The 24,421-nt window shown below is 43.7% G+C and overlaps 1 protein-coding gene across 2 annotated transcripts in view; it reads left to right on the top strand.

Annotated features, from left to right (window-relative positions):
* LOC111872086 overlaps positions 1 to 24,421 on the top strand; it is a 402,164-nt gene that overhangs the window by 109,009 nt on the left and 268,734 nt on the right. The window contains exon 1 of one of the 2 annotated variants that reach the window (XM_033754523.1): positions 17,794 to 18,432. The exons of the other annotated variant lie outside the window; for it this stretch is intronic. Coding sequence (XP_033610414.1) covers positions 18,046 to 18,432 — 387 coding nt within the window. The 5' untranslated portion in view covers positions 17,794 to 18,045. Of the gene's footprint in view, positions 1 to 17,793; positions 18,433 to 24,421 lie in introns of those variants that run through there. 2 annotated transcript variants of the gene reach the window in all.

The following is a 24,421-nucleotide window of genomic DNA, read 5'->3' as shown; positions in this document are numbered from 1 at the left end:
AGACCAGAGGTTAATTTCAGGTGACAACTCGAAAACTGCTGTCTGGCGGTGGTTCCGCGCTCAACCAGCCGAATTCTACAACAGCGGCATCTCCAAACTAGCGGTGCGATAGGACAAATGCGTGAACCGGGGTGGTGACTATGTGGAAAAATAGTCGAAGGTACTTAGAACACTGTATTTTCATTTCCCTGTATGTGTATTATTGTGGCTGAAAAAAAAATAGGTGCGAAGACTTTTTGATTTGCTTTTGTAGTGGTTTTCTTTCTGAATTTGTATGGCTTTCTGAACCATGGATATACAAGTATCCCAGGGAACCTACTTTTGCAGAAGTGTCCCCACCCCACATTAGAACACAAGTACAGATTCAAAAGCAATCATTTCATGCCATCTGTAGCGAGGTATCAATAACTGACAGTTAATGTAGCACAGCTTACAGTTTTAATCAAGGCCATGTCTAATTGAAACATATTTAAATTATAATACACAGTGCATAGGTTTGAAACTGTTCTTTAACGTCCTGTAGTCAGAAATGCCTTTGCTCACATTTAGTTCATGCCATGATGATTTGTTTCATCAGTATTTTGTCCGCTGTCAGTATTTGACATAAAAAAATATGGTTAAATATTCAATGTGTGCAATATTTTTCACCTTGTCATTTTGATAGCTTAGTTAACTAAATGTTTAATGTGGGTTTGGTTAACTCGATTATATACAATTTACATTTGGACACCCATTATATACACCATGAAATCTTAGTAACTTTCCTTCATATATACAAAAATATTGCCTTGAAGTGTAACTGTAAGGATGTTGCTATGAGTGACTGTCAAACAGAAAATCAACATGCCTGATAAAGTAGGGTGTGTTGAAAGTGTAGCATCTGTGGGAAGGCATTATCATGTCAGTGGCCAANAAATGAATGAATGAATGAGTGGTTCTCATGTCAGAACAGTTAAATGAAGTCAAGCAGCCATTAGGACTAGATAAGACTGGATGACACTGAACCTGTGGATGCCCCTGAGAATAGGTGTAGCAGTTAGCCATACAGTAGTAAAGAGAGGTATGGTGCAGTATGTTACATGAATTCATGTTTCTATATATATGTAACAGTAGCTATAAACAGAGGTTCTTATGGCACATATTTTGACCCTTGAGATTTCTTATACATGAAATTCAGAGGCCACCCCTTATTTTCCATAAGACTGATCCTTTGCTCATGTATATTTTGATATCCATGCATAATTGAAGAAGGTAACCACTGTGTTAAATGAGGGATTACTGTACGGAATTCAGTCCTCTTTTTGATCTTCTGCTTACTAGTCTTATTACTTACTTTCTAATTTTATGTTGTCACATTTCTTATATATATTGCTGTTTATATCAAGACATTAATATGACGCAGAAAGTTATATAATGCAGTGTTGTTTGGTTACCTTTCTTCATCCATTTTACCTGCATTATTCCATTTTATGTATGTGATTCAGAAGGGCACAACAATTCCATAAATTTGTTTGGAAGTATCCTCTACTTGTTTGCAGGATTTCTGGGATCCCTGTCCACAGGTATAATCATAATTGCATAAATTGGCACACAGAGTGTATAGAAATGATTTCGCAGGAAATTTGGCTTGCCCTCATCATGAATGTTGCACGGTGACTATACAAAGAACAGTCCATTGTTGTAGGACTTGCTTCTTTTCATTTTTTGGCAGCCTTACACGATCTTTCCCAATTTATGGAAACTATTTTACTGCTACTATTACACTTGCACCTCTAATTTAGTCTTTCTGCATTGGGCAGTTTTGTCATGGTTGGTTCTTTGTGTGGTTGCAGTATTTTGTACTTCTTTGTCTTTTAATTTGGATAGATGCATGTTCAGACATTAACTAGTGGTTTCACAGTTTTCCCTTGTCTTTGCTTACTTGCAGGGACGAAAGGTAAGAATTCCAAATTTAGAGGAGTAAGACACGAATAGTTTGCTTATGTGGCTTGTGTCATTGCCATGCAAAGAACTGTCCATGTACCAGGTTTATGTGGCTTGCAAGCTTTGTATGTTGTTTATGATCCATATCTTGTACCATTGAAAACAGTAATCCCTGCTAATAATGAAGCATGTCTGGATTTTCCTTCAAAGTTTTGTGTCCTTTGCCTTCAGAATAAGCAGATGAAATGGGGAGGGGTTGAAGTCTTGGCACAGCATTCACTTATGTGTAGCGTGAAAAATATTAAAGAGATTGATGACTTTGTTGTTTTTCCTCTGACATCTGTAATATTTGTCTTACAGTATATTATATTTAAGCATTCTGTTCCACTCTACACTTCTATATGTATAATATAAATACCGTCATAAATGCAACAGTTTATTGTAGTTCTTTGTCTTTCTTCTTTCATACTACATGTTTTGGCTGTAACTGGCCATCATCAGGTGTATTTCACTTACGTTGCTGTCACGCTACATGTAATTTAAAATTTAAAAAGACCAGCTTTCTCAACAGTCATTGCTGCGTTTCAATCAGTCGTCGATTTAAATTTTAAATTTAAATTTAAATTGACGAGTGTACATTAACAGAGATTTTAAACATAACTGACAAAGTCAGCAAAGGGATTCTGATATATCAGGACCGATTTGAAACACAGCAATGACAATTGAGAAAGCTGGTGTTTTTAAATTGTAAATTACATGCAGTGCGACAGCTGTGTAAGTGAAATACACCTGATGATGGCCAGTTACGGCCGAAACATGTAGTGTGAAAGAAGAAAGACAAAGAACTACAATAAACTGTTGCATTTACGATGGTATTTATATTGTACATATAGATTTGTTTTCTAGATTGTTAAATGTGGTAGCTCAGTAGAGATTTTTCAATCTTATGAGCAGGAGCCTTCTTGCAGTTGTGAGTTGGAGCTGTTAATTTAAGATTTGAATCGCCACTCAGTACATGCTGAACACCAAGGGTTCAGTTTCTGGAGAAAAATATAATCATGTCCTGACACATTTTGACCTAGCTGTAGTGCTGTAGAATTATGGTCAGGAAGTGTTCGTTTCAAACCTCATCTGGGACACTTGCCCTCATCACTGGTGCTTTTTCATAGTTTTCCTCAGTATGTCCAGGCAAATACCAGAACAGTACCTAGATTAGAAGAGCAACTATATAGGAGAGCAAATTTATATTTGCTCAGATACCTAGGCAGCTTTGTGACCCCTGAGGCATCAAGGGTAACATTGAAGCTGATCAGGGAATGCCAACAGGCAGTGTGTGTCCTGCCCAATTGGAATGAAGTAACATTCCTGTGGGTCCTTGGCCACAGTGGGGATCAGCGTAATGAGAATGCCGATGCCATGGCTAAGGAGGATTGAGAAGCACAATAGACCACTGTAGGTCGCGGTGCAAGGGCCGAGGAGGCCTACCCCTCATACAAGGAGGATTGAGTAATTAACTTCACAGTCCTGAACCAGCAATTTCATTATCGCCATACAAGCAAGCATGTTGGTAGGCCCAAGATTAAAGAGTGGTCAGTGAAGAAGCACTTTGAACACTGAGCTGCCACACTGGGTGTCAGACAGCCAAAGGTCTTCATTGAAGGGCCTTTGGAAATAATGAAGGGACAGGAAACAGTATAGACTGATAACAGGATTGTTTACAGGCCATTGTACCCGGATATGATGACCCACAGATTGAAACCTTAACTAATTTCAGTGTAAATCAATATTCAATTTCTATAAAAAATCTTCTTACATGTATGTTCATACAATAATGAAATATGAATGAAACTGAAGGACTGGTGAGACAAGTTTAATACTGGGATCTCATGAGAAGGACACTGTTAGGTTATGCCTTTTATATAGAGCAGTGACACATTCACATTACATTTGGAAAGGGTTTGGAAAGAAGACTCTGAAATTATGAGCTTCAGTGTGATGCCCATAAAATATCACAAAGAGGAAGAAGATTGTTTTGAAGACATCTTGTATTACTTGTAACAGGCCAACAGTACCTACTATTTTGGAATTATTTTACCTGGTTAGTTATTAGTTTTCTTCTGTGATAGAATAGCTGCGTGAGATATATGAAATCTTTTCTTTGTTTGGTCAGGTTTACGTAGAACATGTAAGGGAATTCATTATGGCAAAAAAAACAGAACATGTTAGATATACCAGGAATGGATGAACATGAAATTAGCCAATTGAAGTTGAATTTCATTCCTGTCATCAGAGGGATGTTTCAACATATAAATGTAAGAGGAAATGAGATATTCCACCTGCATAGTTCTCTATCAGTTTATTGAGCCAAGTGGTTTAGCAAATATATATTATTCAGTAACACATGATGTGTTATCTTCGTACTCTGTTCTATATCGTACACATTGCTGTTTCTCACTCAGGTTATTTCTGCCTTATGTGAGTGCATCTCTTACTCTTTTGTAGCAATTTAGCGATCTCTTTATGCAGTCAAACAGTAACTCCACAATTTGTTTGCATTTTAAATTACTCTCCACTCTAAAATGTCACTGCAGCCCAAAGTAATGGGGGTCCTGTGAGAACACCAGATCACATACAGCACTTTCCAGCTCGTAACACAAGGGATACAGATTATTGTCTTCTAGCATGTGACATCGTGTTGTTTGGTAGATGCCATTGAGAAATAAGTACCAGTGTTTCAGAGGAACATGTAGAAGAGTAGACTGCTCATATCCTTATGTTCTGAAGAAGGAGGCAGCACATTCCTCTGAAACATGTTGGTACCCATCCACCAGAATACACCACGTCACATCCTATAAAACAGTCTTTGTTGTCACTGCCATGAAAACATTCCATCTTATACATAGCCCTGTCAGAACGCGTATGTTATTATGACAGTGTTGTGAAAGTGACTGGAGTGGGTTAAGTCTATGTTATGACTATTGTTAAGTTGCCTTAGAATATCAGAATAGACCTATCCTTTTTATATGTAAAAATAGTAGGAACGAAATTTTGAGAAATATTTCTGAGAGTTCCCTGGGAGCCGGGATAGCGCAGTCGGTATAGCGACTGGATATGGGCTGGAGGACCTAGGGGTCAGAGATCAAGCTCGGGTAGGGTAAAGAATTTTCTCTTCTCCATTTCCTTCAGACCTGTTCAGGGGTCCACCCAACCTCCTATCCAATGAGTACCGGGGGCTCGTTCCCCGGGAGTAAAGTGCCCAGGATGTGAAGCTGGCCACTCACCTCCCAACTAGTGCTGATGTCAAGAAAATGTGGATCTATACACCCATTTCCCCATACACCTTCATGGCGTAGTGCTTAATTAGTTAATTGCAAGGACAACTTTAGTTTTTATTATATATATATAAGTGAGACTCTCCAGTCCCGAAAAATTACGTTCACACAATTGAAGGACAGTCTCGTCTTCGGAAAACCTCGGAACTCTTTCCAGTTGAAAGTATATTCCGACTGGACAATGTAGTTTCGTATGGAGGTTACAGATGGTGCCTGCTTGTAATATAGTTACTGTAATTCGCTTGTCGTCTCAGCAGATGGCGGTGGTGTCCGAATTTCAGTGCAAGCCGGTTGAAATCTGCCGGTAATGTAGCAAGCTGTATCCGTCCAGCTATCGGCTGGTGCCGCCACTGTTTACTCTCTGCAATTCATTCACCCATGCTTTGTCTGCTGCCAGTTGGCATTCGGACACCTGGCATGCGAAACGATTGTAACATTACGTTAACGTTTAAAGTCGGTAAAGGGGTCAGATGAAAATTTTACAGCGTACTTATATGGAAACGTATTCCTGGGAGTAAGAGAGATGACAGCGTCATGAAATAATTCATGAACTGAGGTATCGTCACGGGGCACTGGTGAAGAGTTAATAGAAATACAAGGCACAGTGGTGATGTATGTATGGGTGTAAATATGGATTGATTTATTAATTATATAGATAGACGAATAAATTGAATAGACGACCGAAACAGGAAAACTATTTGTAACAGTGTCAGTACAAACTACTGCACTGTAGGAAAACGGCCCGTTGAAATCAACGGTAAACTGAAAATACTAATAGAGGAATCCCGTTTGTTATAGGCTGATTGTTAGAATGAATGCAGATAGGAAACGACAAAGTGCAGAGGTTTGATGGCAGAGTAGGTGGCCATGTGAACCGTATAACTTTAGGCTCTAAGCTCGTTCCCATTCAGAAGCAACTTATGGGCATTGCCCCAGTGATGAAGGAAATATCAGGAAAGAATACATGTATAGTTTATTCTGCACATTAGCATAACAAGCAGTCGGTATAGCGACTGGCAGCGGGTTGGACGGTGGAGGTGTGGGGAGTTCAAGTCTCGGTGAGGGTAAGAATTTTCACTTCTCCACGTCGTCCAGACCGGCTCTGGGGTCCACCGAATCTCCTATCCAATGGGTACCGGGGCTCTTTCCTCGGGGGTAAAGCGGCCGGAGTGTCAAGCTCACCACTCACCTCAGACTACTTCCGAGGTCAAGAAAATACAGATCTATACATCCACTCCCCCATACGCCTTCATGGCATAGTGCTTAATTAGTTAAGCACAGGGAAAACTTTACCTCTACCATTATAATAATAAAGCATTATTATGCCGAGAAAGTGCTCAAGTGTCTAATGACATGCGGACCACAAACGATCGGATTATTAACAGGGGCATTGGCGGAGAGACTTTTCTCAAATAAACCCCGTTGTAGTCAACGGCAGACAGAACAGTAATACAGGAATCTTATTTGTTGTAAGCCCATCTGTCTACAGAAACACCTTTGTTGAAGAAAGCAGTCTTCTGGGATGTGGCGCCGTGTAGCTATTGTGTTAGCCGACCTTTCGCTCGCGGATTTTTTATTGTCTTCTACCCTGAAGATGGAGGCGATACGTTCCTCCGAAACGTCGGTTATCACAATATCTACACGGCGCCACATCCCAGAAGACTGCTTTCTTCATAGTCACGCCGTGAAAACCTCAAATCTTACACATTTGTTGTTGGAAACAAAAGATCGCTTGCTGATTCGTGACCTGCTACGTGGCTTGTTCGTGCAACGCACGACAGTTCGTGGCTGTGGTAACCCGAAATCACATAGTTTCGGAGCTTTGGCCCTCTGTTACAATGTTATATATATATATATCGAGAGAGAGATAGCTAGATTGTGTAATTTTATTCTGCGATTCGTTTTACCGAAGATTTGAAATGCCTCTGTGCGCGGGGTGGGTTGGCTTTGGCAGCCGCGGGGCACGCTGCGCCACTCAGCCCGAGGTATTTCAGGCTCTTGACAGTGTCGATTCATTCCCTGCGACGCATGCCATATGCTTCCGTGCAGAAGAGTCCCTAATGCCATATGCAATCAGGAATGGCGGATCGGGCATTCTCTCAGTCGTGCAACATGTCTGCACCTTCCCGGCGGTTGCGTACACAGTATGGCATGCGGGCACTTTTTTGGATTCCTCCTAGTTTCAGAAGTTAAACCGTCTGCCCTGAACTGTGTATGAACAAGTTTTTATGCGTGATATTCAATGTTTTATAATACATATATGTCCTGTAGGAGGCTTTACAAGTAAGAAGTACGCGGGCTATTCGGAAACTAACCTCCGGTGAGCAGTTAACGAAACAAGAAATGAAAGGAAATTATTACATGTAAAATATATACATACTTAAGCTAATTCTCAACGTAGTCACCCCCAGAATTGAGGCACATGTATCGGGGAATAAATTTTTCTATGCCTATGTCAAACAAGTATACCGCCTGTGAGCTCAGCCAATTTTGGATATCTTTCATGAACTCGTTACTTTTGAAGCGCTATGATCGTGTAGGTAAACGGGCGGTAGTCTCTCGGAGTGAGATCAGGGCTGTAAGGATGGTGGTCAAACAATTCCTAGTTGAAATGCTCCACCAGTGCTTGAGTGCGATCAACTGTATGCGAACACGCATTTTCATGGAGGAGCACTACACCGTATGTCAGCATTCCACCCCTTTTGTTCCGAATGGCACTGCTCACTTTTTTTAGTGTTTCGCAGTGCACTTCTGAAGTTATTGTGGTCCCTTATTTCATGAATTCCACCCTCAGCATTCCTTTCCTGTCTCAGAAGACAGACGCCATTAGCTTTCTGGCAGACAGCTTTTGTTTAAACGTCTTCGGCTTGTCTGGTGACTGTGTGTGCATCCACTGCTTGACTGCTATTTGGTTTCAACATTCACAAATAAAACCCAGGTGTCATTACCTGTTACTGGTAAGATGTGATTGAGAAATTCTTTGTCATCTGAGCACCCGCTAAGCCTTTTGCAGCGGTTCCCTGGCAACGGCTTCTGTCAGTGGAGATTCTTCAGCTTCATGCGCTCAGGTTTTCTCTTAACAGACTCCCGTACAGAATTGCCTAACGATTTTGTCCTTTGCTTGTAACATCTGGGCACGGACCAAACATAAAACGCAGTTCCTCTATCGTTGCGTCGAATTGTTACATTATTAAGAATCTGCTGTCTAGCAACCGGAACGTGTTTACTGAGCCGTTGCCCAGGAACGGTCGCTGTTTGCGGAGTCCCCTCTTAGCAAGTGGTCTATACGCCAAAATAGTTTTGCCAGTTGTCAGTTTTTGTGATTGTGAAACGTTGTATCTTTGAGGGAAGAACAAGGATGGTTGGCATTTGTAAACATACACCAAACATATTTTAACCTAGGGGATGACGTAGCTTACCAATTCAGGATTATTTTCCATTGATATGGTGAGGTGTGGGGGGGGGGATAGGGCGAATATAACTGCCTTTTCCTAGTCACCTTCCCTTCATTTCTGACCGCTGTTTGGGTTCGTCCCGGTGTAGAAAACCGAAATTAACGGCCGTGGGGATCCGTTGCGCTGACCACGCGACACCCTCTGCCTGCTAAAGTTGGCACTAACTTCGCCAACAAGCGGCGGTCGCTTGGTCGGTATAGTACGCTTGCCGACTAATACCACGGAGTTTGTTTTTGTTTCTTTTGGTTCGTCCCGAGTGGGAGGAGAGTATAATGTAGGTAAATAAGTGACACAGTTGTAATAGCTTGAGCTCAATATACATGCAAAGAATAAGGAGGCCAGTTGACAGTTAAGGCGGGCTGAGCCCAGCGACAAATACAGTCAAATAGAATGTTAGAACACGGGGTTGAAGTTACGTAAAGCGGAGGATTAGCGTTCATCGACCGAATAAAGCGGACCAATGGGATCGGTAAACAGAACATGTAACCTCAGCTGAACACGGTTTGGATATACTCGTACATTACCATTCACTATTCGGCCCCCACAAATGGACAGTTCGACTAACCGCCCCAATCGATTAGAGGAACCACGTGTCTGTCTAACGACCAAGTCTCGGAAGGTCTCGAATGAAGGAGCGCTTCTGGATCCGCCCGCAGGTAAAACCCTCTGTTAGATTCAGAAGGAGAGCCGTAGAAAGGTCGCAGTGTGGTAACTCATTGAGCCATGCGTAGGCATACATGGCTCACCGTAACCCATTATGACTTACGCATGTTGTGTGGAAACCTTTTCGAAAGACCGAAAAGGAGGTGAGTAAGTAATATTAAGACATCTTAAGGAGAGAAGTTGTGAGATTGGAGAGTGGATGTTGCTGGGTGAGGACTGTGTCCATTGGGGGCGTTTGTAATATCGGTATTCGAGTGGTTTAATTATTTGCGTGGAAGTGAAAAGTAGGGCGTGGTCATAAATTGGTGGACGACTCTCTTCACAGGCGGTGTTCAGCTGTTATTTCTTGACTCCCGTAAACGACCATGTCGTGTCCTCAAGGACACTTACACGTATTTACGAGTGCAACAGTGCCGTCCTTGCGTCATACCGCTTTTGATGTCCTCTTGCAGTCTGCTGTTCGAATAAATAACAGATGAGACGGTGTTTATGGGCGCGAAAGTAGGTACTTCACACTGTTTCCGGCTCCAGTTAAGAAGTTCTCACGGGTACTCAATGGTTTCACGGACATGCATGTCTGATGTAATGTGCATAAATCCTTTTCGCCTTTCGTTGGTGAGTTCTAAAGTGAAAGCAATTATTCCGGTCATCAGTCAGCTCTCTTGTGGGGTGAACTGGCCCGGGCTTCTACTTTCTTCAGGGGGTCCGGCGATTATGGAGGCCTCCTGGCTGACTGACCTGAAACAGTCTAAAATTTTGCTGTGAGGGCAACATTTCGCGTATTCAGTTTATGAAATGGATTCCAATGGCACGAATAGCAGAGTTCCCTTCTGATAATTGAAATGTCGAATTTTCCTATATGCGAGTAATACAGTTTTCTTCAGTAAGTAAATTGATACACAGAATTACTGGGGGTTTGGGCTTTTTGTATCATCCTTAATTCTAGGTAATAGAGTTTCCGAAACGTCGTGTCCTCTGTTACCTAGAATTCCAGACGATAGAAAAAGTCCAAATCCCCAGTAATACTTTATGTCATCCACTATCGTCAGAACCCTTTAGAATCTACAGGTAAATTGATGATTGATTTAAGACGATCTCGTATTATCTGCTGAAATTAAAGATACACGTATTTTTGTGTGACGTATTCTTAGACGGCGCCCTTGGGTTCATGCGTTTCAGATTCTAATTTTTTGCGTCAGAAAAATTCAGTTCAAAACATTTAAGCTTATATTATTTCATAGGCCGGGGAATTTTGTGCTTCGAAGATGTACGAGGAGATGGGACGGACAGGTTGTCGGAGATTTGCTTGTGGAAGGAATGAGGGGCCTGCCTCCCACCATGCATGTTCGAAACAGGATGACATGTGGTAGATGTTAGGTCACATGCGGTACTTATGTATCCAAGTCTCCTAAACTGGCTTAACGCATATTAATGCTGCAAAATGCATGCAAGTTAAGAATGCTTGTAAATTGAAGTCCTGTTGTATCTTGCTGGTTCAGATCACCAGGCCTAGCACATGAAGGATGTTGTGTTTACGCAGGAGATGAATAAGACCGTTTGTAAGTGGCCACGGTCCTGTGAGCCGGGCGAGAAAATTGATGTAACCCCGAAATGGAAGTAGCTCACCGTCATTCGCCGCCTGAAAAACTTTTGTGTGTACGAACAGAGCCTATATCCTGGCCTCTCGATGGTGTTTCCACGCATTTTGCTGAATCTGCGGTGGGCTTCTCTCGACTTTGTCGTATCCAGTTGTACATATAATTCAAAACAGAAAATTCTTTCAATTATGACCCAGAAACTTAAATGTCCGAAAATGTTTTATTTACGTATTAATTTTATATATATATATATATCTGACCGTGTCACAACTCAGGCGGTTAGTCGCCGGCTTCTCACCGAGGCGGCCCGGGTCCGAACCGACGTCAGGTCATGTGAGATTTATGGTGGACAAAGCGGCACTGTGGCAGGTTTTCTCCGAGTGCTTCGTGTTTCCTCTACCAATTCTCGCTCCGCCGATTGCTCCACGCTCATCATCTATTGTCCGGGGCCGGTACAATAGGACAGTTAGTGGCCGACGTACCAAGTGGACTCAGTCTCACCCACCCCCAAAAAATTAATTTTTTTACTGTACTTTCCCCATATTTTTTATGAGAAAAGTTGGTAAAATACTTGATTCTATGGACTTAGCAGGTCAGTTCACAGACGTATCTAACCAATTGAAGAAGTACGTAATAAATTTCAAAACTGACAAACGAAACCTTAGGAGTAAAAACAGTACTGTGAAAAGAACGCAATATGGTGCATACTTGAACAAAATGAAAGAGTAGCGTAACGCAAATGAGCGGTTGAAAGGAACACTAACAAACGTTTCAGCGTATGGGCACAACAGTTTTACCGCAGGCCGCGGCGGGCGCTAAGCAAATCCTGGCTGCCGTTCCCACACTACAGAAATTCATAAGGTCCCAGCAGTGTGTGACTTGCGTCACGACACACGGGTTGGGAAACTTGGCAAGAAGAAACGAAACTGTGAGGCTGTGACCTAACATTACGAGGCACTAAAGGAGGCAGGATTGTGTTGAATTGTGCAGTTGCGCGAGATGCCAGTGGGAGATGTTGCAAGAATTGAAATGTGGGAAGAAGTGGGATTGTGCTTTGACGTTTCATTACCGAAAGCGGGCATAGCTGTAGACACAAGCGGTATGCTTGTGGGACGAGGCCTAAGGACATTGTCGCCCGTCACGGGCGTGGCAGCGAGAAGCGAACACTTCCAACACGTAGGCCTGTCTGTCTGTCTGTCTGTCATTGCGACGCCCATCCGATCGGGTTTCGCACGAACGCGGTTTGCATGTTTCAGAACTTTAGTGTGAGCCCTAGAATTAACAATTGTTTGGCGGTCCGAGCGGAGGAAATCCATGAAAGCAGGGATTGGCAAAAATGGCTCTTGGACCGGAAACACCTGGCGGGAAAGAAATTCGGGCCGTGCCGCTGAAGGTGAATGTAAAGTTATCCCCATGATTAATCCCCAGACCGTGAGAAGGGGGGAGTGGAGGTATAGGTTCACAGCATTAGGAGGAGGTGAGTGGATAGTCTCGCGCTTTTGTCGCTCTAACCCCCGGGTTCCCATTGTGTAGTAGGCTGTATAGGCCCTAGAGACGGTCTGGCTGTTATCTCTCGTCCCTGCCAGCATTCGAACCCGAATTCCTCGAGCCTTCCCAGTATTGTTAGTAATACAGTGAGGTTTTACTTTCTCACACTTACTATAGAAATAATTGGAAGACTGAAACGGAGACTTTTGGGCTTCGGCGCCGGTGATGTAAAGTTGTACCATTGGACGATAATGTCCTGTTGCACTGGGTAATGGTTTCATTTGCAGGGGCAGTCTTGTAGTTACAGCTTCTTGTCATGCTCCTAGGCTGTTTGTGTGCCACGTTGTCACTTTTATAAATGTTACTTCTGCGACGTTTCGATCTTATAAGGTCATTATTGGGTAGGTACTTGTACATGCACTGCATTGCTTTTTCTACTTCACTGTTTTAAAACTTGGTTAAAACTAGTTCCACTGATTATTGAATTTCGTTAAAATCAGTTAAATTTGTGTCCTTATTCAGTTGATACTTGTTTCCAGCACTTGTTGTGGCGTATAGGGGTTGTGTTGCTTGTGAGGCCTGTATTCAGGGGAACGTGGCACTGTATTATTTCCATGAATGGTTGCGAGTGGTTACTGAGCGTCTCCTCGAACCCAGTACCTTGTATTTTCCTAGAGATCACTATCCTAAGAGTACCGGGTGATTCACCCATGCCACTAAGATCCGTGTTAGACGTGAATACTTGGCGATACATGAGAACACATTTCTGACTACATAAAGTGTGACACGCAGTGTTATTAGCTTTGCAACGTTCGCGAACACTACGTTTTGAAAATGTCTGTTATTCAGTTTGCACCTTTGGCTTGCCGAGGATTGCCATATGGGGGGTCGCATGACGTTGCAGTGGGGGCAGCGCGCTCCTTGCGACTACCGCACTGCTCGCTTTACGGAGCTGTTTTGCGTCACAGCGACGTCAGTATTTCCGGTTTTCTTTAAACGACCAAACCCCGTGTACTTGAGAGGGCAGACATTTATTTCTTAGCCAGAACTATTAATACATTTCTTTAGGGAACGTGTGAATTATATTCTCTCTTTGACTTGTTTTGTGAATCGGATTGGTAATAGATGGCTACTGACTTAGCAGATGGCACTCCGTTGCAGCAAAGCTACACCCTGTTAATTCGTATGCTACCAGGGACTACGTGCCTCACCTATGATGGTTACGCCACCAAGCGTGACGTCAGACACTTCCTCTCTCTTCTACTGTGTGTCCAATTTTGCCAGTTGTACGTAACTTCGATTTACCTCAGAGGCACCAGATCTGTTGTCCGTTCCGTTCTGCTTGATTGTAGTGTAACATCAGGTCGTCTTTATCAAAAGATGGACGCCGTAAATTGATTCGAGAGAGCTGTAGCCCATACTGTTAAGTAACAGCTGGTTCCTCCCTGTTTTCTTAGTAGGTTTACTTTTCACGTCGATGCGACAGAAGCTATTGTCTTTGAGCCTTCAATAGGTGTATGTTTGGAATTTTTACGTTGCGGTGTCCAGTAGACTCGCCAGGCTACCGTTCCACCTGCACAGTATTTATGAGTACGACTGCAACCAATGTTTTGGCTCCTGCGCGTGTAAGAGTATAAATCTATGTGACGGGCGTGTAGACGTATGAAGGACCGCAAAATTGATAGAACGTTACAGTATACTTAAGAGGGATCACGTAGATAAGCGGCACACTTTGAAGATATTATGTTACGATGTCGGCAGCCAGTTATCCGATGGGCATGCGGGGCTTATTCCCTGAGAATAAGCGTTAAGCCGACCCTCACTCCCGTCTAATGCCGAGGTTACCTCGACTTCCCCTACATCTTCATGTTGTGCCCCTCTTGGAGAATCTGAGTTCTTGTACATGACGGACTTGTGACGTAGTAATCTCTTCTCAAAAAGTGAAATCTGGGAGATTACGAGTAGCTGGGCATACAGATCGTATTGGAGAGACTAGAAAAGCATAGAGAATTTTGTTGTGGAAACCGCTTTAGAGTCGCCATTTCAAAGATCGAGGAGGAAGTGGAAGAAAACAGCAAGAGGACATACTTTATAATGGAACCGGGCGAACGTCATGGTGAGGGGCGTACTTCGGATTGGCCGCGTTGAGCCGCAGAGAAAGAGAAACAAGTGTTACTTCTTACCGTTTGTGGCAGTAGAACCCAGACTCTGAACTCTGAGAAAATGGATACAGCCATTTATGCCGTACTTATTTTAATTAACACAAAAGAAGGTGCGTATGAAAACTAGGAATGTTTGAATGTCATCCGAGACATTTACCCTCACGATCCGTGAGTCTGGCTGTTGGAACCTCTTCAGAACGGAAGTCAGGAGATAAAGGCGGAGTGTGATGACTTTACGTTTCCAGTAGCTGTAAGTGAGCCCAATCTTGTAGTTCTCATGACGTTAAACGGCAAAACTTTGAAACGACCCCATTTGAGTTACCGCAAGTGCTTGCGTGCTGCATTTGTTTCTCTTATTTGGCATTGCATTTACTTTCATGTGAAACAATTTCACTGATTAACAGCCTCTCAACGGTGACGGGCTTCTTCTCGTTGCGGTTCACTGACGTGAAATTCCAAGGTACAGAAATGCAGTTGTTGTTGTCTCTTTACTGCCCACAAGACAAGTAAAACACCGTAGTGGCCCTTTTCTTAACTGTCCCAACTGTCCTGTAGGGTGTTTCATCTTATTTCAAGACCTTTAATTGCAGCGTAGAACGTTAAATGAAATGACGTTTATATTACAAATGACCTATTGTTTTACGATGACAGTGCGTGGAAACTGTGAGGCATATTTTGATGTCGGTGTTTTCTCACGTCCTTGTAAAGTTAATTGCTTGATGCTTGTATGGAGATATATATTAAACAAACCTTCAGATTTTGTAAAAGATAAAATTAACCCTGTGTTTAAACAGCATGCTATGCAGTTATAAGGATCTTAGGGTTTATAAAGTACCATACATTATAGGGGTTGTCAATGTAAAAGTGCATCTTCACCCTACCAGGGCCTGTTAGGGGTTGGGTGTCTTCTTGAACCAGCCTGTTTGTGGCGCCCGCAGCCAGGCGCATTGCATAGTCATGATCAAAGTTTTTTGTTGATGGTTACAAAAACGGTAAATTTGTCCCTTTGCCTAACTATTTAAGCACTACGCCATGAAGGAATATGGGGGAGTGGATGTAGAGATCCACTAATTCTTGGCCTCGGCACTAGTTGGAGGTGAGTGGCCAGATTTACACCCCTTCCGCTTTACCCCCGGGGAAAGAGCCCCAAGTTACATTCGATAGGAGGCTGGGTGAGCTCCAGAATCGGCCTGGATGGCGTGGGGAAGAGAAAAATATCCCCTACTGGGACTCGAAGTCCGACCCCTCTGCCGTCCGGCCCGTAACGCGCCACCATTCCTTCTGCGCTATCCTGGCTCGCTTTATGGAAGGTATGTTAACATTTACAAACATGGCGACGATACGAAACTTTTTGAATGTATATCTTGAAAATTAAATGTAATCGGAGATTATGCATGTAAATGGATCACTGGATTTTGTATTAATTTCTACTTCTTACGAGCCTCATCAGAAAAGAAGTAAACACTGTAAGGCCTTCCCAGAAGAGTGACTGACAGGATACGAGTATAAAGAATTAAAAGTTTAGCTTAAGTGTACTTTTTTCTATGGTGATTTCATGGCGTTCAGTAATCCGCGATTGGCTTGCGTAGCCGCTTCAATTCCCGTGACTGTTACAGTTAGCTTCTACATGTTACCACACATTTTCGCTTGTACGAGTAGGATATTGACATGTAAGGACTGTGGCTTGTGTATGCAATTTTTCAACGAAATTTATAAGGGCTGAATCAGTGTGCATAAAATTGGTGTGCTGCGTTGAAAGCAGCGAGGGGAACAAGGATAGTATTGGGATCAGTGTGATGGTGACATTTGTGATATGTGTCACCAGACGATTTATTGGTTTGGCGGGGAGGGGGCATCATTGCTAGATGGGACGACAGGGGTCAGCTTGCTACTTAACGACAGTTTCTGCAGTGCATGATGGATGGTTTGCTGGTTTCATTTCCAGATGCTAAGAATATTCTCCAGGACATCAAGAAGCTAACTCTGTAACTGTTCCACAACGGGACATGTAATAAACTGATATCCTTAGGCCCTGTTTATCAGAAGGTTTTGTCCGCTAGTTGTTTCCGCCTGCCACTGTGTCCATTCACTTTGGGCGAATTTTGAACAAGCTGCCCTATTTGACGTACAGAATCTCGCACTAGATCCAGTTCCTTCTGCGCATCCGTGTGGGCCGTTGTTAATTATTCATTTCTGTCATCGAACGAGGCTAGCGCCTCCTGCCAGCTTGCCTCACATGGCGCTAGTGTAGCAAGAAACACAACACGCCTTAGGCTCCCACCTACTTGGTGCCTTCTGTGCGACGAGTTCTATTTCGGGGTGGTGCTAACGATTCGCACCAACTACAACTGCTATGAAACTACCACTTATTTGCTGGTCTATACACTCTAGACTGACGAATATTAAACTTCCCTCCTCCAACTAACTCGACTTCGTCATTATTTTGACCAGCCGTTTCTAGACCTGTCTTGCTTATAACATTTCAGCACGGGCCGCGTAGAAAACACCTTCCCAATTATTGTATCCAGTTGTTAATGTGGAAACATGCTTGTTTTCGAAGCAGTTACTTGCTGGCTTCACAGTTCTTGAGCAAATATGCCACAGTACTCAGCATCAGTACTGAACACACGTACTGTGGGTTTCTGACTCTGATTTGGTTCATAAATTTATCAAGTTTGTGCTGTGCAGTATTTGTATCTAAGATCAGTTGAGTGAGACCGAACTGGGAAATATTCAGGCTTCTTGTGATTCTGTTATTCTTCCATGAGAGGTAACATCATTGCACGAGTAAAACGGATGTGTAGAACATTCGTACAATGTGCATAGTGATATATCTTTTCTTGCAAACTGGTAAGCAGTGTCACCGGATATGAAGGGAAAGAGAGTACAGTTGCATATGTTTTGAATTTGGAGTGTACTGTGGCGTCTTCAGGTGCTGCTCTCCCATCATTCTGTACAGGTATGGAAGCGAAGGAAATGCATTTGGGACAGGTAGTATGTTGCGGTGTGAAGGTGCAGTGTCGGACGACCTTGGGGCGGTGACTACTCTGTAGTTTGGCTCGTACTAGTCAGTCGCCTGAGCGCTTGCTAGTGCGTTGGTGCTGTTGTCTGTGCGGCCGCAGTGTGACTTTGGCATGGAATGAAATGCGAGTGGCTGTTGTTTGATGTCAGAATCGTCATTTCGTGTTTTTCTTAGGTTTAATATCAGTAATGGTGGAAATGGACTGGTCTACCCTGTTCTGTGTTAGTTGACTGCCGTTATCTTAATTGCAAACACCGACGTCAGTTTTATATGTAGCAGTTGAGTCATGAGTAAAATATTTGTGTGCAAGAACCCAACTCACAAAGGATGGAAAGGAAGTAATGATGGCGCTCTTACCGATGTTTAGATGCAAATGAAAAATGCGCTTCTTGTGACGAAAAGATGTCCATGTACCGGTTTATGAAGGGAAGCGGCGGCTCGGCCCGACTCTTCGTGCAAGGAACCCGTGAAGGTGGCGACAGAGATGACATCAATGGGACACTTATGGCCCATCATGACAACATCAACGATCTGCAAGCAGTGTACACTCGACGTCAACTCAGTACCGAAGTGCTTGGTTCGACTGTCGAAACGACCAAAACTTCTCGGAGGCCAAGTTCGGGAAGACGATCGGTGACAACGAGAATCGTTAGAAAAACGACGACTTTGACGCGTGGGGAGGAGCACTCGGCGACGGAGAGTTTGGTGCGACGGGCGGGCGACAAGGCGCTGGTGCAGGCTGAGGAGAGCGTTGGGCGGCAACCCGGCGTGCGTCCCAAGAGGGCAAAGGTAGAGCAGTGTTTATTGTGACTGTGGTATTATTTTTTTCCTTAGTTGCAGTTTATATAACGACGCTGTCGACTGTGGTAGCGTCGCATGTTCGGACAGTAGTGAATTTGAAGGGATGTGGGAGGAAGCGGGTATGCATGAATTGCCCGGAGAGGCGGAAGAAAACCATGGAACTGCCGCAGTCATGATAGCCGATGTATCGACCGAAATTCGAACCGAGCCCCTTCCGGCTACAAGTGAGAACGTTGCCGCTTGAACGAACTTGGCCGCTGACTACCCACGTGCGTGGCAGGCCCCAGTAAAATGCGAATGCGTTATTCGCTCAGTGCCCCCCCCCCCTCTTCCTGGACAGTCAGGAAGTCAGTAACGTAATAATAATAAGTATGCATGCAGTGATACTATGTGATGCAGCTTTGTCATTAAACCAGTGGTCTGTAGCCCTGGTTGTGTTTCCATCCATACCACTGGCATCATGAACTTTAGTTTAGCTACAGGCTGGAAGTCCCGATTTTTGGCATGGGAAGGCATTTTAATATCCCCACCATGTACAGAACGGCTTTGGGGCCCTCCCGTGCAGTGGCTATCAGGTGCTTCTTCCCAGAGGGGTTCTTCTGGCCAGAGCGTAAAGCTGACCGCTTAATTGACCTCCCTCTCGTGTAAGAGCACCAAAGCCGGTCTGCGTGTTGTGGCGAACAAAGAATCCTCCTCGTATCGGAAGGCGAAACCCAGTCCAATCACACTCAGTGGCTTTAGCGACTTAGATTGACGTTTTAATAAAAATGAAGCAATTTTAAAAACAAAATACATTCGAATTCATTATGAAGACAAACGTTATCTTGAGCTTGGGGCACACACCGCAAACATATATATTAGTGCCCAGGAAAATGTTAGGACATGAATTTGCCAGTTTACGTTATTACGTAACTAATTCCATGTTTTATGCATATCCTGTGATATTGTTAAAGTAATGAAGTGAGCCGAAAAGTGTCTGCGACGGACCGGATATGTAGTTCAGATGGGGAGACGAGACATTCGTACAGAATTTTGGTGGGAAAATATCTCGGATGGCGGTCCTGGCGGTCCCTGGAAGACCGAGAAGGGTAATGGATGGTAAGAGCATTAAGCTAGATGTTTGTGAGGTAATCAACTGTGTTTTAATCTTGTCTGTTGGCGGGCTTTGGTGTTAGTGGCATTGAACCTTTGGGCTCTGCTACCAGAGAGCTAGTTACGCAACGTGAATAGATAAATGGTAACGCTCATTGAACAGTTCGTATGCAAATGCTAGCCAAATTTCATGAAAAACTACATGAAGGTATGTACATGTTGCGTGTGTTTCACCTAAAGGCGCGTCTACATTACTCCTGCTCGCCAGGCTTGTGTTCGTCGGGAGACTCGTCTGGCTTTTGCTTGTGCCCGTAAATCTTCGTCCACACTACTTCACGTGCTCGCCAGGCTTCGGTGCGTGAGGATCCGTATATTTACTCGTAGTGTGTATAGGCTGTAGTCGTATTTTTAATTTATTGGCTATAGTTTTTAAATTAAAAATAAATTTGCTTGTCTCGTGATTTGTCATATCGTCCACATTACTCGCGAGCATAGCGAGTCACACGAGCACGAGTAATGTGGACGCCCCTTAATGGGGTGTATGTTATGGAGGTTAATATAAAGAATTGGGCTTTGAATTTTGTTATTTTGATTATTGTCACAGTTTTGTTTTTAATAGTGTCTTCGTCCCGGAGAAAGAAACATCGGAGTGGCAGCGTGCCCCTGTAGTGTATGCTTGTATCAATACTTCTCATGTAGGAATGCGCGTCCTCACACGCACTCTGTCTCCCGTAAAAGTAAAAGTAAAGCTATCCCCGTAGGAAAGGGCGTGTAGGTGAGGTCGTGTCCGCCAGGCGGCCTACAGTTTATGTACACGGAAACCAGTCTCTGCTTTTCGAGCAAATATGATATTGAGGGTCTGTATCGGATGAATTTAATTTTAGTGCATACAGCCGTCTTTATATATGTAGACAAGATTGAATGTTACTGTGTTTGAGCAAAAGAAAACGCCTCATCGTGCACCAGATAAGTAGGTACTGTTATCCCAACAAACGTGCCGCATTAAGATCTAAAACTTAGCCTACTCTCCTATTTCGAAAAAAAAAAAATGTGCTTACGCGATCTCCATTCTGTCTGTGTAACCCCCCCCCCAGGTTACCATTTGAATGCCTGAAGCAGTCTTTATGAAACTTGGTATGTATATCATGGCATCTAACGCTAGCTCAGTAGCATACTGCAATAATCCCGTCCATCAGTCTGTGTATCCCATTTTCGTTGCTAGGCAACGGCTCAATGAAACCGTTCTCGCGGTAACGAATACACGAACCAAGAATTGGTGGACGCGTCCTTTTCTGTGCGATCCATGTCGTATCAAAGGAGAGTCTGGTTTTGTTTGTGTGTCCCCCTATCATTGCAAGGCAAAGGCTCGGTAAACGCGTTTCCGCAGCAACGAAGAACTCTTGGAGGCGTCGCTTTCTATGCGGTCCATGTCGTATCAAAGGAGAGTCTGGTTTTGTTTCTGTGTCCCCCTATCATTGCAAGGCAAAGGCTCGGTAAACGAGTTCCCGCAGCAACGAAGAACTCTTGGAGGCGTCGCTTTCTGTGCGGTCCATGTCGTATCAAAGAAAATAGGTGATTAGTTCTTCCAGGAACCTCTTGTTCTGTATGTTGGCTAAGTAACCGAGTGCAAAGAGGTGTTTCTGATTCTGTGCGACGAGCATTATCCGTAGTGCACTGGGCTTTGCAACCGATTTATATCTGCAAGAGTCAAAGCTAATGAGTTTTTTTTTTATAAATCGCAAGTAATAGACCATTTTGCTCTTGCTTCTTTTGTCTCAATCGGAATAGTGACTAAAATATGGGACGGTCAGTGGCAAAGCAGAGCGTTTTCTCTTCGCTACTGCATCCAGATCGCGTCTAGGGCCCATGTGCGTGTAATGGATACCTAGGGATCTTTACAGTGGGGTATAACGGCCTGAGCATGAGGCTGAGCATTGCCCTCCATCTATTACCGAGGTTAGTGGCGCTTGATTAAGCACAGGGACTTACGAGTATACTTTTTGCTGTGTACCGTCGGTCTGTGGATAGCTCAGTCGGTATAGCTACGAGCTGGACGGCCGGAGTTTGATTCCCGGAAGGGGTAAGACATTCTTCTCCACCCAGTCTCATCCAGTGGGTGCCGGGGGTTCTTTTCCCAGAGGTTAAGCGGATGGGGCGTGAGGCCGACCACTCACCTTATAGTGCCAAGGTCAAGAATGGTGGCTCTCTATACCTCCACTGCTCCATATGTCTTTATGGCATAGTGCTTAATTAAGCACAGGGACAACTTTTATCTTGTCTTACCTGTATACTTCTTAGGAAGCGGAAGTGGCTGTTGCCTATTTTAAAATATATTTCAGCATAATCATGGAGAGACAACCTCAGGAGAGATAGCGAGCTCCTATATCGAGAATCGAATCTGGCAGTTTACGAATAAGGAAGATGATGACGATGTTTGGTTGTAATTATTAATGGAAACTGTGTATTTTATTTTATCACGAAATCGTGTAGCCCAAGTAACATGTGTAACTGCTGATATTAAGGCTCTTTGCATGTAAGCAGGTTATGTGAGTTCTTTCATGAATACTGAACGGAGTGCCTGTTGTACTCGTAGTTCCATGGCGGAGTTGCTTCTTGGGTGTTTCCGAACGTTCTCACTGAATATGTTTGCCCGGCGATGGGAGGAGAACAGCCCGTTTCCTGTTAACACTTTTTACCGTGTCATAAATTTCGAAAGTAAATGAGAGTGGCGTTTTATCTCCTGGGATGTATCGCCGAGCAGTGTGCTGAAAACAAACTCCTCGGAGCAGAGCTTGGCTCTGCTTTCTACCTGCTTCGTGCCGGTTTCTTTGCTTGGTTTATTCTTCAACCATGAAGATGGGGGCGTGACATCTTCCTCCGAAACGTCGGTTGATTTTCAACGGGCTGCACGGCGTTATATCACCACAGCTGTGAGAACCCAGAATGGGAACAGTTACAAGTAGATTCTAAAGGGTTCTGACGATAATGTGTATAACACTCAGAATTACTGGGTTTTGGCCTATGTCCGTCGTCCGGTATTTTAAAAAAACCTAGAGAGCACGGCGTTTCGGAAACTAAATCTGTTTCCTACCTCAGATGAGGGGGAAGACACCTGCTCTGTCGGGTCCCTTGGAAAGAGCTAACCTCAATCACTCAGCAGCGTGTGTCAGTATAACTTTTTTTTGACGCTACAGCCCCAATTTGGGCCTTGACCTACCTCCGTGAAACACTCCGTTTCGCTTCGGTTTACGAGATCTTGGACATTCGGTAGGACTCCTTGGGCGGGTGATCAGCTCGTCGTAAGGCCTCTACGTGTACACACAAAAATGCCAACCCCCTACACACAAACACTAAACATCCATGCCCTGAGTGGGATTGAAACCCACGATCCCGGCTTCCAAGCGAGGGAAGACAGTACATGCCTTAGACAGCTCGGCTGCCATGACCGGTATAACTACAACTATGTAAATACCTGTGATCATGCTTTCTCGAAGGGAGATAACAGGAAAATAAAAATTGTGATATGCACAGACAAGGTAGAAAGGGAGGCGAAAATTTTATGCAGTAAACCAGATCCTTGAAAACCATTTCACAGGATTAATTGCAGAATGTTGTGAAACCACTTTGTGCCTACAGCCAGCGCCATTTGTGTAGTAAAAACCGAACACTCGGGATTAAAACCACAAAGGAAACCGTGAAACAGATCCAGTTTCCGAAACGTCGTGTTCTGTAGTTTTTTAGGATACTAGACGATGGATAAATTCCAAAAACCCAGTAATCCTTAGAACATTTCTGTTTACGGGAACGATTAGGTCTTAACAGCATCTTTCAAAACACAGACACCGTCTGGGTTTTCTAGAGCGCTGTACGCCTTAATGTGCTATTATTATGTCCGCGGGTCTGACCCCCCCCCCCNCCCCCTCCAGAGCTTTTGAATCAGTGGACCAGTTCATAAAACGTCATATCATGGCACGAGAAATCATTTTTCCACTAATATACGACCATCAGTAATAACATCACTGTGGTTACCATGCGAAATTCTGAGCTGGAAGCGACATCATGCATAGGCAGTTTAAGAGACCTGGAGGATTATGTGGCAATAGAGCTTTGAGAAGTGTGCGATTTTTGTTCAGACATTGTTGTAAAATACTAAGGCGACACAAGCAACATGGCGGCAACATTGTTAAATGTATATTTACATTTAAGTTTCATGGCAGTTACTAATGAATTATTGCAACCAAGCATGTGAAATTTTGTACGGAGATAGATTGTGTTTTGGGCCACCTATAGACCTAAACTCTGTAGCAGCCATTTATGTAGTAACAGTTACAAATACTGCGGATTTTTAAATTTGTTATGAAATATTGGGGAAATGTAACGTTGTTTGGTTCTGTACCTATGTGGGCTACTAATGGAAATTATGCACAGAAATAGGCACCGTTTAGCCATATCTGTTTCTAGTCCTTGGGTAGCCTCACCATATACGAGGGTCGTACTGAAAGTAATGAGCAACAATTTTTTGTAAAGTAACATGCTTTATTATTGACAAACCAAATACACCACGCCAATCTACAGACCTTTCTTTATTTTTCCACATCATCGCCACTTCTTTGTACACATTTCTCCCAGCGTTCTGGGAGTTTGAAAATTCCCCTTCTGTAAAATACTGTTCCAGCCATCCGAAGACACTGACGCACTGCTTTCTGAATTGCCTCCCCTGTCTGAAAACGTTGTCCACGCAGCTGATCCTTCATAAATCGGAAAAAATCGTAGTGGGAGGGTGCCAGATCAGGGCTATAGGAGGAGTGTGGAAGAACTTCCCACCCCGTCTTTGCAATTGCTTCCAATGTGACGCAGGTGGCGTGGGGGCGAGCGTTGTCATGCA

Source organism: Cryptotermes secundus, unplaced genomic scaffold, assembly GCF_002891405.2.
Source record: "Cryptotermes secundus unplaced genomic scaffold, Csec_1.0 scaffold356, whole genome shotgun sequence".
In the NCBI taxonomy this organism is placed as follows: domain Eukaryota; kingdom Metazoa; phylum Arthropoda; class Insecta; order Blattodea; family Kalotermitidae; genus Cryptotermes; species Cryptotermes secundus.
The sequence above is the reverse complement of the archived record's forward strand: the minus strand, read 5'-3'. Positions and strand labels throughout refer to the sequence as shown.